The sequence below is a fragment of the Pan troglodytes genome, chromosome 6 (assembly GCF_028858775.2).
Source record: "Pan troglodytes isolate AG18354 chromosome 6, NHGRI_mPanTro3-v2.0_pri, whole genome shotgun sequence".
Lineage (NCBI taxonomy): Eukaryota > Metazoa > Chordata > Mammalia > Primates > Hominidae > Pan > Pan troglodytes.
Window position 1 is genome coordinate 40,808,119 of NC_072404.2, and position 18,936 is coordinate 40,827,054.

At 44.8% G+C, this 18,936-nt stretch overlaps 1 protein-coding gene across 4 annotated transcripts in view; it reads right to left on the reverse strand.

Annotated features, from left to right (window-relative positions):
* Positions 1–6,700, reverse strand: part of DPY19L1 (dpy-19 like C-mannosyltransferase 1) — a 108,364-nt gene extending 101,664 nt beyond the window's left edge. For 2 of the 4 annotated variants that reach the window (XM_063815297.1, XM_063815296.1), the window contains exon 1: positions 6,301–6,700. In XM_063815297.1, the coding sequence (XP_063671367.1) occupies positions 6,301–6,598 (298 nt within the window). In that variant the 5' untranslated portion in view covers positions 6,599–6,700. The remainder of the gene's footprint in view (positions 1–6,300) is intronic. The other 2 variants (XM_016957263.4, XM_009452886.5) reach the window with 1 other exon arrangement.
* Between the last annotated feature and the right edge of the window lie 12,236 nt (positions 6,701–18,936).

Sequence of the window (18,936 nt, forward strand, 5' to 3'; positions counted from 1 at the left end):
GACTGAATTATGAAAGGTCCTCCATGGAGAACTGATCTTCCCTATGAAATGAGACTGCCCTTTATGAGATTAAACAACATCTAGACCCAGATATAGACGTAATTTTTACTAGCTTTGATGACTAGTAACCATTATAACTAAACAGTTCTAACAGTAACTAAATAAAACTAGCAGCTTCTTCCCCTGGAAGAGTAATGTCCCAATGGTTTGGCTGAAGTACAAGCTGATGGCAAAAGAACTAGCAAAACAGGAATTTAGGATTAAACATATGAATAATAAAGCCTAAAGCTACCCCATTTGGAACTATGTACACAGGTTTATGGTCTCTATGACAATGTAGATTTAGTCAGTCCTCCATATCTGTCAGTTCCACATCTGCAGATTCAACCAACCTCAGATTGAAAATAGTAGGCGGGAAAAAAATCCATCTGTACTGAACACATGCAGATATTATTCCCTAAACAATACAGTGTAACAAATATATAAGTAACATTTACATTCTATTAGGTATTCTAAGTAATCTAGGCATGATTTAAAGTATCCAGGAGTATGTGTGTACGTTATAGGCTAATACTATGCCATTTTATACTAGGCACTTGAGAATCTGCAGATTTTGATATCGGAGGGAGGTCCTTGAACCAATCCCTCGGGGTTACTAAGTAACAACTTGCCTCATTAGCATGAACTTTAAGAAACATTAATATACCTAACACACTCATTAAGAGAAATTAATACAGCCTAATAGGATAAGTATTTACAATGCATAACAGCCACGGTTCAAATATTAGCAACATCCAAATACCCATATGTACATAAATAAAACTGTATGTGCTTTCAGTATTGATGCCATATTATTGGCCAAAAATCAATCACAAATAGATAACATATGCTTATATTTACATAAACTAAACTTATCAAATTTGTTATTTGGATGCTAATGAGCATCACATATTCAGAAAACTTCTAACTGTACCTGTTAATAATAAAATATGTTTAGGTGATTATAAACATTCTTTAGAGTTAGCCAGAAGTCTATTTTAGAAAGAAAAAAAAATGGCTGTAAACATTAAAGAAATTCTTTAAAATCCCAAATTCCCATTGGCATAACCTCTATGAATTAACATAAACACACTCTCACAGCTGGTGCTCAGTTGGGTCTACGTGTCTGTTTGAAAGCAAGCACACCAAGATGGCCTGTGTCCCTGTGCCTCATGCTTCCTTAGCTTTTCTTGGCCCTTATGCCACCCCTAATATGCTCTTTCTACTTCTTGTTCCTGTATCTCTAAATATGACCCTCTTTTCCTTCTTTTTCCTGGGGAAGGAAGAAACAAGAAAACTAACATTTATTGAGCACAAAATGTTAGGGTTTCTCAGAATTGGACTCTAGGGCTTCATTTCTTTTGCTGTACTGTCCCCTTAGAGGAGATGAAATATAGCATACTAGTTAAGAGCATGAACTTAGGAAACACATTGCCTGGGTCAAATCCTGGCCCTTCTACATTCTAGGGGTGACCTTGGACAAGTTACTTAATATCTTTGTGCCTCAGATTCCCCCCACGTGGTAAAACAAGCACAGTAATCATAGTGTCATGGTGAGTGAGGACTGAGTAAACAGTTAAATGAGTTCATCTAAAGCACTTCCAACAAAGCCTGGCAAAGAGTAAGCCCCCTATCAGTATAAGATGCTATTGTTCCCCTAAGTATGGAAATAGAAGTTCAATGGGAATACAAATTCAATTACCATTAATGTGAAAACCACCTATTTGCTGATGACTCCCTGTAGTACATCTCCACTCAGACCTTTTCTCTCATATCCCACCACTGATTGGCATTTCTACTTGGACATCTCACAAATGTCCCAAAAGTAACATGTCCAAGATGAAATTCTTGACCTTTTCCTTCAAACCCATTCCCTCATCCATATCCCTAGTCTTCACTATCTTGGTGAATGCCAGCATTATTTACCCAATTAGAGAAGCCAAAAATGTACAAAGTATTCATAACTCCTTCCTTTCCCTCAATCCAAGCCCAATTCATAAGTCCTATCATTTTCACCTCCAAAATACAACTCAAATTGACCAATTTCTCTCCATCTCCACAGCCACCGCCTTCATCTAGGCCAGCAACCCTCTTGCTAGGTCCGTGAACAGCCTCCTCATGGGTCTCTCCACTTTTGTCCTTGTAGTGCAACCACCCATTTTCCCAAGAGCAGATTTCTCAAAGTAAAAATTTAATCATGTCACTCTCCTCCTGTTGAGCATTCCTCAATGGCTTCCTGTTGCACTGAGAATAAAACCCAAGCTCCTTTTCAAGATCTGGCCCATGCCCATCTCACTCTGATGCACCTCCACCCTCTCTTCTTTCAACATGCTAAGCTCTGTCCTACCTTTAGCGCATGCTATTCACAATACTCTTCTGTTCAGCTGACATCTTTTCTTTCTATCGGTCTCAGCTTCAAGGCTACCTCCCCAGAGACCTTTCCTAACCCTACTTAAAGTGGGTATTTCTTTTTCTATCTCAGCTTGTTTCTTTCCTGCAGTGCACTCATTCACAATGTGCAATTATTTTCATTTATTTACCATCCCCCCTTCCAGAATGTAAGTTCCATGAAGGTAGGGGTGACAGAGTCTCATTCTACATTTTACCCCACCAACTAGCATCTGGCTTAGTAGACGCTCAATGATATGGTATGACTGACTATGAATGAACTTACGGTGCTATTTTACATGTATTATCTCATTTATTTTTTACCATAATCAGACAAAGCATTTATTATTCCCATTTTAAGGGTGAGAAATATTAAAGGAGTGTAGAACAGCTCGAATGCAGAAACAGGATTCAAATGCAGGCCAGTGTTGATATGGCTATGCTGCTTCTACCACACCACATTGCTCCCCCCTTCTAGTCCCCAACAGCTAGATTCAACTCTCTGCCTCCACCCAGTTTCTGACCACTTCTGCCTCTAAGAAGTCGCAAGTGTTTCCTACCATATGGGCTTCAAGGTTCTCGTAAGCTGTAGAGAATAAAAGCTGTGGTCCCAAATGACACAATTTTGCCTCCCAGGGTACAATGGCCAAAATCTGGAGACATTTTCGTTGTCACTACTGGGGAGATACCAGTGGCATCTAGTAGGTGGAGGCCAAGGAGGCTGCTAAAATCCTGCAGTGCACAGGAAAGCCCCCTCAACAAAAAAATTATCCCACCCAAAATGCCACAATGCTGAGGTTGCAAAGCCTTGTCAATAAGGAACCAGGTTATAGCAGGTGTACCCTTGCCACTGACCACAGGAACCAGGTGGGCAATGGGAATGAGTCAAACAGGACTAATGCAAAGGGGGGAAAAGGTAGTTTTTATCATCCACTTTTCCCATACTCAGGTTCTTTTTTTATTGTTTTGTATATCGTATCTCATGTTAGTCTTTCACCACAGACATGCTTTGTTTGCATGTCTAATGGGTATATCTTTTACTACCACAATTGTTTCCATGACGGAGCACTGGCATACATAAATAGATCAACAGACATATAGACTTATGCATATACGTACTGAGTTGCATTGTGGAAGTGTGAACAGGTTTAATATAAAATCTATTGTTACAATGTCAGCTGTGGTCAAAAAAGTTTGGGAAACATTGTCAAGGTTCTTACTATGTCACAGCCGCCTCTGAATGAGGAAACTATCAGGTTGAAACTTCTAAAAATAAACATGTCAAGAACCCCTCTTTACAAATATTACCACTAAATAAGTAGCAAATAATGCCCCACAATAAGAAAAACATATATTTATGAAAAGAGACTTTTCAACAATGCTTAACCCTGCCCAACAGTGGAAAGACAGTGTTGGAAGGCAGTGAGTTCCTCATCAGTGATTAGAACCTATGGAGGAAAGCCCCAGACAGTTTCTAACTCTTGAAAATGTGTGTTTCTATCACGGAGCTTTAAGTTACAAAATTACTTTCTAAATAGAAATGAATCCATTTCTGTCTAGCTTAATATTTAGTTGTTATAATTGTTCTTTTTTTGATCAGTTACAAATGAACTCTTGATGAACAAAAGAATATGCAATGCAATGTGGAAAACCAAACAGCTATTTTAAAGTCCCACATTGAAATACTGTATAATGTCAGCTCAACTCTCACTCATTCTGGGAGGGGGGAAGAAAACAGGAAATAAGGCGGCTTTCAAAAATGTCTAAACTCTGCTCCTCTCTGCAGGATCTGAGTGGTTTTTTGACGCTGTGGCAGGGCATAATCGTGGGGAAGAAATAGGTTTGACATCAGTTTATGACGGTACAGAGCCAGAGAAAGAAGCAACCCAGGTCCAATCATTCAGCAGAATCATCTCTCAAGGCGCCCTGGGGCCTCATGCAGAGGGTTAACAAGGACAGAAAGTCTCTAGACCTGGGTCTGTTCATCCAACTTCCATACATCTGATGGCCATGGTCCAGGGTACACCCAAAAATACAATCTACCACATTCACTGTACCTCCTTTCAACGCTCAAAGGGGCAAGTCAAGCAACGTGCTATACTGTTACATTAATACAAAACTGTATTTAGGTATGGGCATTACTAAATCCCAAGGTAAGTCATCCAAATATAAGTCATGCATCCATCCAAAGAAGATTCAAAGGAAACGCAATCAAAAAAGAAAATATGCAGAAAATAGCAATAAATATCATTATTCTAAGATTTGTTATTGTAACATCCCTGAAAAGGCAATGCCATTCTATATTTTACTACAAAGTGGTTAATGTTTAGTCATTCAATAAAAATGCAACTCCATTCTGTCATCAGATCTCAAATCAGCATCACACATTTTCTTTTATTACAACAACTACAATGTGTCAAGTGCTCTAAACACAAAGTATCTTCCCATGTATCACCCACACCTTTTAGTTATGATCCTTAACAGATCCTGTGGATCCCTGTGGAGTAAATTCGCCATGTGATAACCCCCCATTAGCAGAGAACGAAAGACTCACAAAGGAACCTGAAACTTAAACCAAACTGAACCGCTGTGTACTAGATCTGAAGGCTCTGCCTCATCCACTGTATCGTGCTGCCTCCCCAAGGTGAGCTTTTCAAACCTGCATACTGGCCAGCTTTTCAAGCTTGCTACTGAGATTAAAAAAAAGGGGGCGGGGGGAAATGTGCTGGAAACAAACAAACAAACAAACAAAGAAAAACAAACTTGGTTTTTCTAGGCTTGAATCGGCAATGGGGGGGAAAAAAGTACCCTAGGAACAACCTTCTTGAGCCCATTAAAACATACAGAGATGACTGGCTTTTTATGACTGAGTGGCTTTTATTGGTGGCTGTGATCTCAGGGGAACCCAATTTGCTGTGTCCTATTCCTTGACTTATACTGGACCCCAACTCCTGGCTAAGGGAATCTGAAAATATACTAAGGGACAAATCAACAGTAATTAAATAGTTCAGTAGCGAAAAGCCCACTGAGGCATATAGAAAAAAGCAATGTAACAGCATTTCACTAGTTGACTTAGAAAAATTAGGCCTCTTATCCAAACTGCTACAACTTGCCTTATCGAAATTCAACCAGGAAACAGAGGAAACCTGAAGTCAGTCCGAAACATACGAATGCTTCAACTTTGTTTTTTTTTTTTCAGCACATCATTACACATCATCCATTTGGTAAATGGCAGAGGGAGGGGAGGAGAGCCCTCCTCACCAAAGGTTCCCAGGGCAGCAGGGAGGATTAAGGCTCGGGCGCCCCAAACACAACACAACCTAGAAAGTGACGTGTCGAGGGGAATCACAAATAAAGTGCCACCGGCGGCGTTTGCGGCCAGGAAGAAAAAAGTACGCTAAAATTTAATTATAAGTTTAAGCAACTCTCTACGACATGGAACGTGCGTTTGCTTTGAGCTCCACGGAATCGTTTCCAAGCCAAAGCAAACCATCCTGGCGGTCAGAGGCCGAGATAACGGGAAGGCGGCCAGTCGTACCAATCAGCAGCGCTCAAGTCTCGTTAGCGCAGACCTGCTGCCCGCGGCCAGGCCGGGCAGCTGTTGATCCCCGGGCCATTCTTTTAAAGCCCAGGCAGAGCGCGGGTGGGAAGCGTGCGAGGAGAGCTGAGCCAAGGAGTTGCGGGGAGGAGAAGGTAAGAATGTCCCAGAGAAAAAGTCGGAGAGGGCTGCAAACTGGCTGGTCCGGCTGGCGGGGCTCGGCGCGGCGGAAGCGGGAGGAGAGGGGAAGGAAGGGGAAGGAAGGGGAGGGGAGGGGAGGGGGCCCGCGCCTCAAAGTTCCGCGTCCCGGCGGCGCCGGCGCTAGGGCTGCTCACCTAACAGGAGCGTGGTCCAGGTCCGGCCGCGCCCCGCGCGCCGCAGGCCCAGCGCCCAGCGCAGCCGGGCGGCCAGGCGCCCCCCAAGGCCGCCCCCGGCGGGCGGCGCGCCGGGCTCGGCGCGGGGCCCCTTCCTGCCCGCGGCGCCCTTGCGCCCCGGGGACAGGGGCGCGCGCTCGGGCCCCGGCTCCCCGGCGCCGATGTCCGACGCCCCCCTCAGCGGCGACTGTGAGGCGCGGGGTGGCTGGGGCGGCTTGGGAGCCGCCTCCCGGTGCTTGTTCCGCGCCTGCAGGACCATCTTGGCATAGTCGCGCCCGCTCGCTGCGCGCGCCCGGACGGCGGCCAGAGAACGGCGGGCTGGCTGGGCGGCTGGGCGCAGCTCACTCTCCAGCGGGCGGGCGGGCGGAGGGCGGAGGGCGGGCTCGTCCCTCCCCGCGGGCCGGGAGGCGGGGAGATCGTGGAGGCCGGGCGGCTGCTGCCTGGCTGGCAGTACCGCCGGGAGGCGGCGCCGGACTTGCTAGCCCGCCGCCGTTGCCGCCGCTCCGGTTGTCACGGCGACCGCGGAACGCCGGGGGGCGGGGGCGGGGAACACCCTGCGAGCGGCCGCGGCCCCGCCCCCGCCGCCCCTCTGCGCCGGACGCGCGCTCCAGGCCGGCCAGCGCGCACGCGCGGACTTCCGGCGCAGGCGGGGCCCGACCCCTCTGGCGCCCGGCTACCCACACCTCTTCGGCGCCCGCGCGGGGCTCGGCCGGTGCGAGGACGCGGGGGCGGACGGCCTTCCGGAGGCGGCCGTCCTTCCATTGTGGGAGTGATGGGGCCGAAGGAAGAGCCCTCTCGGGATCGGGGCGCTGATTCAAGTTTCGGAGCCTGTTAAGGCTGCGCTTGGAGCCCGCGCAGGCGAGACGCGGCGGGGCAGGGAGAAGGCGCCCGGAGCGGCCACTTAGGGGCGCTGTGCGTGCGCCCTGGGCGCCTGGTCGGCCCCACCGCTGTGAAGCGCGCGGGTGGCAATCAAGTCACCGTCTCCGTTTACTCCCCGCAGTGTGGTCGCGCAACTTGGAGCGCAGCCCCTCACTCACCGACAAGAAGAACGGGTGCGACCCGATTTAAGATAGTAACAGAGTATTAAAATAGCAGCCTGGAATCTCATGGGGAGCTGATAAGGGACGAGGCACAAGTGTAAACTGAAGACCAGGGTAGGAGCCAGGCTGAAGGTGATAGGATGGATTGGCTGGAGCAGGAAAGATCATCAATAAGTACATTCAGTTTGTTACACTTGCTGTAACCTTGTTGCTTAATAGAAAGCAGGAAAACTTTGTGTTGATAAGATAGGAGATTTTAGTCGAAAATATGTTTTCTTTTACATAGCAGAATGCACGAGTAAATTAAACCAGGGAAAATTTAGAAACCCAGGTAGATCCCAATTCTCCCTCCACCCCTGCATTCTTTGCACACAGTCTTACAACAGCATGGATTACAACTGGGAGGTTCCTTTCCTGGCCGTGCCCAGTGGCTTGTTCCAAAAAGTTGTCTTTAAGTCCCAATGTTGTAAATCAAGGCCCATCGTTCTGCTTATCTCTTGTAATTCCGGGGACTTCACGTGGCTTTCTCGCTCTTTGTTTCTTTGCCCAGTGATTTCTTTACTAATACCAGCATTCGTTCGTTGTTAGCCTTTTTAAGAGACAGTGGATTATTTTGTAAAGAGAGGGTGTTTGCCATGCTAATTAATACTCCCTCATACCCTGTCTAGTTTATGAATTTGGATTTTCCAATGTCTTTATTGGAGCAAAGAACAACTATTTTTATACACTGGTTTAAAAAATAATGGTTGAAAGTAGGATGCAGAAGGCTTGGATTCTGAAACATTGTGTCAGCTGAACTCAGTGCTACCTCTGGGATTAATGTTGAATGTATTCAGTTAAAAGAAAGCTAATTCAATGCCTATTAAAGATAATACGAATAACTGGCCGGGCGCCATGGCTCACGCCTGTAATCCCAACACTCTGGGAGGCCGAGGCGGGCAGATCACGAGGCCAGGAGTTCAAGACCAGCCTGGCCAAGATGGTGAACCTCTGTTTCTAATAAAAATACAAAAATTAGCCAGGCGTGGTAGCAGGCGCCTGTGGTCCCAGCTACTTGGGAGGCTGAGGCAGAAGAATCGCCTGAACCCGGGAGGCGGAGGTTGCAGTGAGCTGAGATACGCGACTGCACTCCAGCCTGGGCGACAGAGCGAGACTCCATCTCAAAAAAATAAATAAATAAAAATAATACAAATAACTTGATGGATTTTTTTTAATGATTAGAAAGACGCATGGAAAAAGAGGTTCAACATTTGAATTATTAGATTGCTGTGTGTCTACTTTATGTGATAGGCCCTGAATTCAGGAACTGCCTCCCTTAAGCTGGTACCGTTTGTACCAGGAAAACACTTGTTGAATGAGTGAGTGAATGAATGCAGTTCCACAAGTGCTTGTCAGTTCCCCTTCTCGGCTTGGCAACCATGCGGAGAGGGGCAGTGTGAGGTATTAGTTTTTTGGTTTTTTTGTTTTGTTTGTTTGTTTTTTTCTTAAACACGGTCAATTTAGATCCAGTTTGCAGCCACTACATTGACCCATACCAGCCTTGACCAAGGTATTATACCTCTTTGAGTCTGGATTTCTTCATTCTTAAAATGGAGGCAACAAAAACATCTAGTTCACAGGTTTGTAAAAAATAAGACAATGTGTGTAAAGCATCTAACAATTACATATATCCAAGTAGTTGCTCAGTGAATGTTCAAATTGTCTGGATGTTGGTAGTAGCTCAATAAGTGTTCAAAGTAGTGGATGACGTTTAAGGAGAGTGGCAAACTTCTGTCCTCCCAGAACCTGAAGTTGACATTCCAAGTTGGGGTATAGCAAGGGGAGAATGCCACTCTGAGCGGGAGAGCAAGAACAGCCACGTGATCTTTAAGCCAGGCCTGCTGGGCTTCAAGCTTCTCAGCTCTCTGGGCAGTTGATGTGCCTGAATGGTTTCCTGCTTTCCACAGATGCTATACAAATGTTGCCCATCTCATGGGTCCTTAGGCCTGGATAAAATAGTAGGCAACTCCTCGTGCCCCCTCCCAAAAGGGAGGCATTTCACACAGGAAGGGTGGAGGAATGGAAACCAGAACAGTCATGGAAGATTATGTGCCAGATTTCATTTTATCCTTAGTACAACGAGATCCACAAGAGCAGAGAATGGGAATGCAGTTAATTTCTATATGTATCTGTAGACCAGTGCCTGCCACACATAGCGGTGGATGCTAAAAAACAAAAAATCTCTGGCAAACTGAAAGCTGCATATTAAAAAAACGTTTTGTACATGGATGATCTATGAACGGATCTAAGATTATAATGAAATTAAGCATTAAAATTACCAGCTTTAATGTGCTTTTTTTCTGGGAGTTCCAGATGCACCAGAAAGGTACTTCCTGCCTGATGCTATAGAAATACTGGGTCAGGGCAGACAGATTTTTAAGGACAGGAACCTGAAAGAGCAACCACTTATAAAGAAGTGCTGCTGCCCTGGCCCCTGGGGTGCAAGCCGAGTCTTTTTCTCACTACAAGTTACACTTTGGGCATTGAAATAAAAATGTTTAATTAAAAAGGCATATCTTTTAAACTTTGGGGATGGAGACAGAGGAGATTATAAGGAGGAAATGAGCATAAAATAAAAAGCAAGAACATAAAATCATAGAAGAAAACAAGATGTGGAGAAATAAAGCTTAGTGATAATAAGGTATAGGAATCAGGGAAACATTGTCAGATGGGCAATGAAAAAAGTAAATTTGGTCAAGGGAAGACTATGTTGGGAACCAGTTTTCTTATGTCTCCACATTGGCATTTTAAAGGCCCCATTTAGAACTTCTAAATATTCCCCTTTTCCTCCTACTTGCTCTCCTACCCATAGAGTGACAGCTGAATGAGAAATCCATGACATTTATTTGTCATTTCCTTGAACTAGGTCACTTGATCACTGTATTGGAAAAGTGTCCTAGGGTCAAGTTCTAGAATCTGACATTTGTCTTGCTAAGCAGTTGCTCATTCCAAGAGAGGAACCTGCATAATTCCAGCACACTTCTTGGAAACCTAAAATGGGTGCAACAAAATATGTCTGTAACATTCTACTTTCCAAAGCTCCCGCATTAACTTGACACTATATTATAATATATTCTGTTAGTCTGATGAGAACAAATGTAAATTGCTACTCTATTGCTCTTCACATTTTATCTTCTGTCTTTCCTGGAGCTGACCTTGTAATTTAAACTGTTCATGCTCCAGTGAGTGTTCCTGAGGAACTCAGAGTTCATTATTAGGTCTAGTTATAGTGCATCATCAAGAACCATTCTGTTGCAGAGAGGCATGTCTCTTTAGAATGTAATTCCTGTTGTTGAGGGCTTACTGTGTCTTTAGTAGATATTAGAGACACTTAAAATTCATATACTAAATCCCCATCCCCAAGGGCTTACAGTTTCATTGGACAGGCAGGGTAAGCTAGAAAAACATATATAGCAAAATATGTGATTCAGAGAATAAGTACTAAAAGATTTCCAAAGGGAAGAGATGATGGCCAACGTGATTTAGTTTTCAGGGAATAGGTGAAATTTGGTCTAGGCCATGCTGGAAGGCTAGATTTTGTTTTAATAGAAGGGAACATGGCAAAGGAAGTATAATCAGGGAGCTATATATTTCTAAAAACCCTTGCTCAGTGCCTGGCACACAGTCGGTGCTAATATGAACACTTTAAGCCTCTTCAGATGAGGAAGGAAGGGAAGAAACAACTAATGTACGTTTTAGGAATAAGTGAATGGATTAAAGAGTGAATGAATGAGGTAACTAATGAGTGGAACATGAAATGCCTAGAGTACCCCATCTGAAGCCTGGCTTTCAGAGTTCCCCAAATCTAATTGGGCCAGAGCAGGCTTCTCCCCCAAGGGTACTTAGTTCCCCCTACTATGAAGGTGGCTTTAGGAATACTGGGAGGCAAAAATTCTACCTCTGGCCTCCTCTTTGGGCCAGAACTTGCTTTCCTCCAGCTTGCTTCTGTTGACTCCTTTTCAGAGGCCTGAACCTTCCTCTCACCTGCCCCCAGACACAGGAAGATTTGGGACCAATTCAGCTGGACATCGTATGGTCAATCTCCTACCTCCATTGTCTAGGGTGGGAACCTGGATGTATCACACAATGTATCCTCTGACTCCTAAGCTGTTCCCTCTACTCAACCTTGCCTTATGCTTCCTGGGGTCAGCGATCTGTTCCTGATACACTCAGCTCTTCTCTGTAGCTTCCACCCCTTCCCAGAAGACCCTTCTCCTATGACAGGTTCATTCTCCCACAGCTCCACTCCCTCCCTCCCCAAGCCCTCTTTCTCCCTCCTGGAAAACTCCTCTGAACTCCTTTTTATCTCTTCTCTTTGTCACTAGTGTCTTGTGCAGACTGCCCATCAGCTCCCCCTTGACCTCACCAGCATTGGCCCCAGTCCTTCCAGCTCCTACCAGTGCTAGGAATGACTTCAACACTGAGCCTCTCAGCCCCTTGACATCCTCATCTCCAGGGACCTGCACTCCCACTTCATGTCATTGACCAACACTTATGGTCTCACCTTGCACCATATCATCACCCCAGTCTGGCTTTGCCTCTGCATTTTAAAATTCAAACATCCAATCCTCTACTGTCTCCAAGTCTGTTTGGTATTCTGTCTTCATCCCAGGGCCTGTCACTGCAACTCCCTCTGCCGGGATCTTTCCTTGCTTGGTCCTTCTGTATCATCCACGTGGCAGAATGTTACTATCCAACTTTGGATCCATACCCATGCTATTTACTGGAGTGCTGGAGAAATCCCACAACTTAGAAGGCAGGAACCCTATGGATTCATAGTTTCCATTAGCAACTGGATCCCACGTACTGCCTTCTACATTCTCCTAGTTCCATTCTCCCAAGAAGATACAGCAAATGTCCACTAGTCTCTTAAACCTGCTACCATGTTACCTACTCCCACTCCCCTAAACATGGCCTTGCCTCCTACTCAGTGGAGAAACTGGGCACCATCAGAAGGAGCTGCCACATACCCTCAGACTCACCAAACAGTCTGCTTCTTACCCCAGTGTAAGCACTGAACAGGCAGGTGGGTGTATGGGTCTGAGACTGAGGAGAGCTGGCCTGTAGACACAGGTTTGGAAATCTTCAACAAAAAGACAATAATGAGATCACCCAGGGGATGTGTGTGAGGTAAAAAGAGCCTAGTTTTTGAACTCTAGAGGACATCGGTGTTTGTGAACAAGAGATATCTGTAAGGGAGACTGGAAAAGAGCAGCCAGAGAGATCACAAAACCCAGGAGCATGTGGGTCAGAGAAATCAATGGAAGGAAGTGGTCAGCTGACATGATAATGACTGGCGTGTCCTGTGAACCAGAAACATGGAGGTCTTTAACCATCTTGGTGAGAGCAGTTCTGTGCAGTATTAGATGAAGATGCCAGACTTCTGTTAACTTGAGTGTGACTGGAAAATCATTCTGTGGAAAGCACAAGGACTCCTAGAAGCCTCTGAGGAAGCAGAGATAGCAAGTATAAGGGACTCTGCCAAGGATGTCTATGCATGAAGGAAGGAGAGAGATCTAGTGGTTGCCTTGGGGAGATGCTGGTTTAGTGGAGAGTTCTAATGAAGATAACAGCCATGTCATTTGGGCATGCTTAAGACTGTAGAAAGGCAGCCAGAAGAGTGGAGAGATAACCAAGCAGCTAGTTAGTAGAGGGAGCACCATCCCCTGGAAGAGAGGTTGGCTGTGTCCAGAAGAGGGGCTCCTCCTTGTGATGGGGTGTCTTTTAGTCACCTGAAACCCCAAAGCCCAAGCCTGCTTTTCCTCCAGTCTCCTTACTCCAGCAAGTGGCATTACCATTCCCCCTATTCCTTTATCCAGGCGTCATCCTGCTGATTCTGTCTCATTAATGGTCCTCAAATCAATTAATTGCTTTCCACCCTCAATGCCATGATCCACAGTCATTTTTCCCATGGTCTTCAGCAGCAGCTCTAACTGGCCTCTTCGCATCTTCTCTTGTTGCCCATCAATCTTCCAGAGAGCTGTTTCCAATATACAAATCGAATCCTGTCACTCCTTGTTTTGAAAACCATTCACCACTTCCAAATCTGTCGACATGGCTAACTAGGCCTTCAGGATCTATGACACACACCCTCTTCCTGCCCCTTCTTCTCCAGCCTTGCCTCTCACCATTCCCCAGTGCCCCTCACCATTTCCCAGTGCCCCTCACCATTTCCCAGTGCTTCTCACCATTTCCCAGTGCCTCTCACCATTCCCCAGTGCCCCTCACCATTCCCTAGAGCCCTTCACGATTTCCCAGTGCCTCTCACCATTCCTCAGTGCCGGATGCCCTCTCTTCCCTGGACATGCACATATATTGTTATCTTGGATGGCCACCCTTCTGTCCTGCCCAGGCCCTGCCAGTTCTCCTGGATGACTCTGGCTCAGTCTTCACATCTCACTTAGAACTCAGATCCTGCAGGAACTCTTCTCTTCCTGTAACCTAGACCTTCCCCTGTCATATCTCCTACCACACTGTTTTTGTTTTGTTTTGTTTTGAGACGAAGTCTCGCTCTTGTCCCCCAGGTTGGAGTGTGATGGTGCAATCTTGGCTCACTGCAACCTCCGTCTCCCGGGTTCAAGTGGTTCTCTTGCCTCAGCCTCCGAGTAGCTGCGATTACAGGCGTGCACCACCACACCCAGCTAATTTTTGTATTTTTAGTAGAGATGGGGTTTCACCATGTTGGTCAGGCTGGTCTCAAACTCCTGACCTCAGGTGATCCACCCACCTCGACCTCCCAAAGTGCTGGGATTACAGGCATGAACCTTACCACACTGTTTTATTTGTCTACTTATTTGTCTGATTTCTTGTTAGACTGTAAGCTTCTTGAGACTGTTATGGGGTGAGGAAAGTGGAATTGGGCTGAGAGAAGTTGAACTTCAGTCCAATCCAATAGGGAACTCTGGAGCTAGGATGCCCCTTCAAACTCATTGCAAGTTGCAGTAAAGATCCCAAACCTTTGACATTCACATCAACCTATTATCAGTGCTGACTGCTTCCAGTGAGCAGGAGTAACCGCGGGAAGGCAGCTCCCTTCAGCCAAGAGCAATTGCCAAAGAGGGACTCAGTTGGAAGCCCTCAGCCACCAACACCCCTGTCATGCTGAGGGGAGGAGGGCTTCAGACCTGAAGGAGGAATCTGGGTGGCCACCACAGCATCTGCTACCAATACCTTTGGTGGCTCAGGGCCACCACATATACCATAGGTGCCTATTAAATCTTTGTTGGTTAATGATTGGTTATGTGATTAAATGAATTAATTAAATCACAGAAAACAAGTTTAATTACGTTAAATGACTCGAGATTTAGGGCCTTAAAGAAGGGTAAATGTTTTATTTAGAAATAAAAAACTAGTGAAGGTTCTTGAGCAAAACACTAATGGATTTTAAACAGGATTTGAGGAACATTGTGCAAGTAGATATGTTATGAGGGAGTAAATTTGTGACGTGGGCGGTGTGGATGGCTGAGATGACAGCAAGAATGTGGACGGGAAGAAATCCTAGGGGCTGGGAGGCTGCTGATTTAACAGGAAGGATGAGGTATGGCACGCCTGTAATACAATGTTTAGAGCATGACAGGACAAATATGAGACCAGCTGAAAGGTTAACTCTTTGGAAAATATGTATAATTGTACTTGACCTCATTACTATTAATAGGTTCAAGCAAAGATTCTCCCATTTTGAATATATTAAGTAATAGATTAGATGTAAATTCCTTGAAGGCAATACTGTATCCCCAGTGCCTAGGGCAGTAGCTGCACACACTACATGCATAGTACATTTGTTGAATAAATAAGTGAATCAAATCTTGACTGACAGAACTCTAATACAGATTCCTAATGATTAGGAAACAGACTGGTGTAAGTCTAGACCTTCAAAGTATTCACTGTACTTTTCTAAACTATAGTTACTTTAGAGTAATCTTGCAGATATATTTTAAAACTAAGAGATTTAGTTGTTTTACTTACCAATCAGGCATTAATTCAATTCACCCGCCCGTCCACCCATTGCCATGAATCATGGTTTGTTCTTAGGAAATGAACCTTAAGGAAATAGCTGGAAACATTTCACTGCCATGGCAAGATGACCTGAAGCACACTCTGCTCAGCAATGCTGGAGTGGGTGAACTCCCTACTTTTACTTTTGCCAGCCAAGAAGCTCCCTGTTACTACAGTATCCAGTTTGTAGCAGGCAACAGATTAGGGAGGAGTTGCTGATAAGGAGTCTTTTGCTTTTAAAAGAAAACTAACTGACATGAATTCCAGCACCTGATTTTTGCACCTGAACTATGAACATTGTGTCTGGAGGAGTCAAGGCTGCTCTGGCAAGAGCTGAAGTATAAAGTGCAGTGAAATTGCGCTCTAGCATTGGCGTCTTGCTTGCAGAGCAGTGTACACCATGCTAGATTTCTAGCAGCTTTGGGAGGAATATGCCATGTGTGTTCTGTGCAGTCTCAGGAGGAATCAAAACAAGTGATTCCCAGTTGCCATTGGCCCTGAGTTAATGAGAGAATTGGAGGATAGAAGATAGAAAAAAAAAAAAAAAGAGCTTATTCCCATCCTTTCTGGCCAACCCAAAATGGCTTCTTTTATGGATGCAATGGACAAAAGAGGAAGTGGCATCAGCTAAGCACACAGAGGAAGAAGTGGCATCAGCTAAGCACACAGCCCAAAATTCCATGGTTGGTCCATGGACTTCCACCCATGTTTTGAGGGTTTCCACCTCTGGTTGGGGGTGACTGGGGTTGCGGGGCTGGGTAATGATATTAATGATATTTTAGGGCCAGTGTGCTTTTCCTCATCCTGAGCCTCTCTCAATACTCAGTTGTTCAATGTGTGGAAGTAAGAGAGGGTTAAGTTGGGCCTCTGGATTCCCCCAAAGAGATGCCACAATAATACCCACCAGTGATTGTTTCAAATGATGTGTCTTGCTTTGTGCGATCAGCATTTAGTCACACTTGGATCTTAAACAGCCTTGAGAGCTAGTTGGAACTGCCCAATCTATGCTTATCATAGCACTGCAATTCACACGCAGACTTGGTGTTTGTTCTCCTGTCCTCATCTCTCATGAAAAAAAAAAAGCACAACTAGGACTGTAAGAACTGACACACAATTCCTTCAATGTCAGCTTCAAAGTTCTAATCTGCAATATTATTTTCTTCATGAGAATTAGACTTGCATGGAGAATCTGATGTTAGTTACTTTACATAACGTAGACAACCATGTAATACAAGATTCGGCCCTCCATAGCAATCCTGGACAGCCAGAGAATGCTTGGCTATCTTTGAAGCCCACTCCAGCCAAAGTGGGTAAACAATGAAATGATGGGATGCTAAACTTCCACTGTTCAGTGTGTTAAATGCAAACGTTCAAAAAAATTAATTTGTCTCACTCCAACCTTATGTATTCTGAGTTTCTTTTCTGCTGTGACTATTTTGGACAAATGCATGCAATCCAGAAACCATGGAGCAAATAAGATGATTAAAGGAGAAAGAGTATAGCGAGACCAGGGGACCAAGGACCTTAACAAAGGCAGCCCAGGGAATGAAGACATGATGGAGGGAGAGGAGGAAAGCTAAGGGATGGGCAGCTCATTGGAAGCTGGAGGCAGAGGTGACACTGATGTTTGGAGTCCCTCGTGTGGCTGGGTATGATGCCTCAGGGAAACTTCTCTGGAGCCCCAGAACAGGCCACTGCTGAACCCCAAGCCTGCATCATCCCTTCACCTAGTTTATTCACTGGGATTCCAGGCATAATTTTATTTTAAAGAGGGCAATGCTACTATAAAAAATAAAGGCAAGCAAAATATCTAGGAAGCTTGCTTAAGATGCACTTCATCAGCTCCTGTCCCTAGAGAATGAGTTTCAGGTGAGGTCTTTGTCTGCATTTCTAGCCAGAGGACTGTGATGCACACGGATCTTGACCACACCTTGCAAAATGCTGGCCTGAAAGGTGGTTTAAGGGTCATTACTCCAAAGGAATCAGTTCTGAGTGTTTGGAGGTCACACTTCTCACTAACTTAAGGGTTGTTTTTTTTTGTTTTGTATGTGTGTTTTTATAGATATGGAGTCTCACTATGTTGCCCAGGCTGGCCTCAAAATCCTGGGCTCAAGAAATACTCCTGCCTCAGCCTCCCAGAGTACTGAGATTATAGGCATGAGCCACTGCACCTGGCAAAGGTTTTTCAATTTTTTTTAACTTTTTGATCCTGTATTCCATTTTTTGAGGACAAATATTTTCTCATATTCCTCTATTAGGAATATTTAATAATCTATACACTTGTGAAGGACACATTCAGAAAAAGTAAACAAAATTTTAAGAAATCGTGGGAAAAAAAGAGTCATATTTCCACAGTTTATCCTTCATCCTTTTTTTTTTGCTTTTTTTTTTTTTTTTTTTTTTTTTTTGAGACAGAGTCTTACTCTGTTGCCCTGGCTGGAGTGCAGTGGCGCAATCTCGGCTCACTGCAACCTCTGCCTCCCAGGTTCAAGCGATTCTCCTGCCTCAGCCTCCTGAGTAGCTGGGATTACAGGTGCCCAGCACCATGCCTGTTTAACTTTTTTTGTATTTTTAGTAGAAACGGGGTTTCACTATCTTGGCCAGCCTGGTCTTGAACTCCTGACCCCATGATCTGCCCAATTCGGCCTCCCAAAGTGCTGGGATTACAGGCGTGAGCCACTGTGCCCAGCACCCCCCCCCCTTTTTTAGAGTCATATTTTGGAGGAATAGCTATTGAATGTCCATCATAATTCTGTTTTAGTAGTTTAAGATGAATCTTGGAAACAGGTCTTAAAATTTTTGCCAAGAGAATGAGGTAGGTAACAATAGAACATGTACTATTTATAAAACTTTATTAAGAGGTTACACAGATATATTATTTTGGGATCTGTGGAGTTATACTATTTCAGAGCTGGTGTCATCTAACCCTTTTTTTGGAACCTGAAAGTGGGGGACAAAAGGAGTAATGACACGCTCAGTAGATACCCATAGGCCGCTGCCTCTCATCCCTGCAGCTCTGGCAACATTACAATTACCTGGGAGGCTCTGAGAAATGCTGGTGCCCAGATGTCACTCCAGGTGAATGCAATCAGAAAAGGATGGCATCTGTACCTTTTAGAAGTTTCTCAGGTGATTCTGCCAAGTGGGGAGCCTGAGATCCACAGCTTTAGGGAAAAGAGAAATGACCTCTTTGCTCATTCCTTATGATATGATAGATTTTTAACATATATATCTAAAAGTAAATTTATCTTTACCCAAGGTCTGTACAGTAAAAGGAAAAGATAATGAGGTAACAAATAATGCAGAATGTCTCTCTGATCACAAGTCAAAATGTGGAAGTGGGTTTCACACATCAAAGGTGGGACTTCGTTCCTGGCACTGATCTCTATTTGAGCTCCTCTTTTGTAGCCTCTACAACAATTAGGTTAGCTCATGAATGCTAATTTATCCCACAGGGCACAGTAGATATACAGTATTGGCTAGAAAATGATTTGAAACTTTAACCTGGGATGCCAGAGGTTTG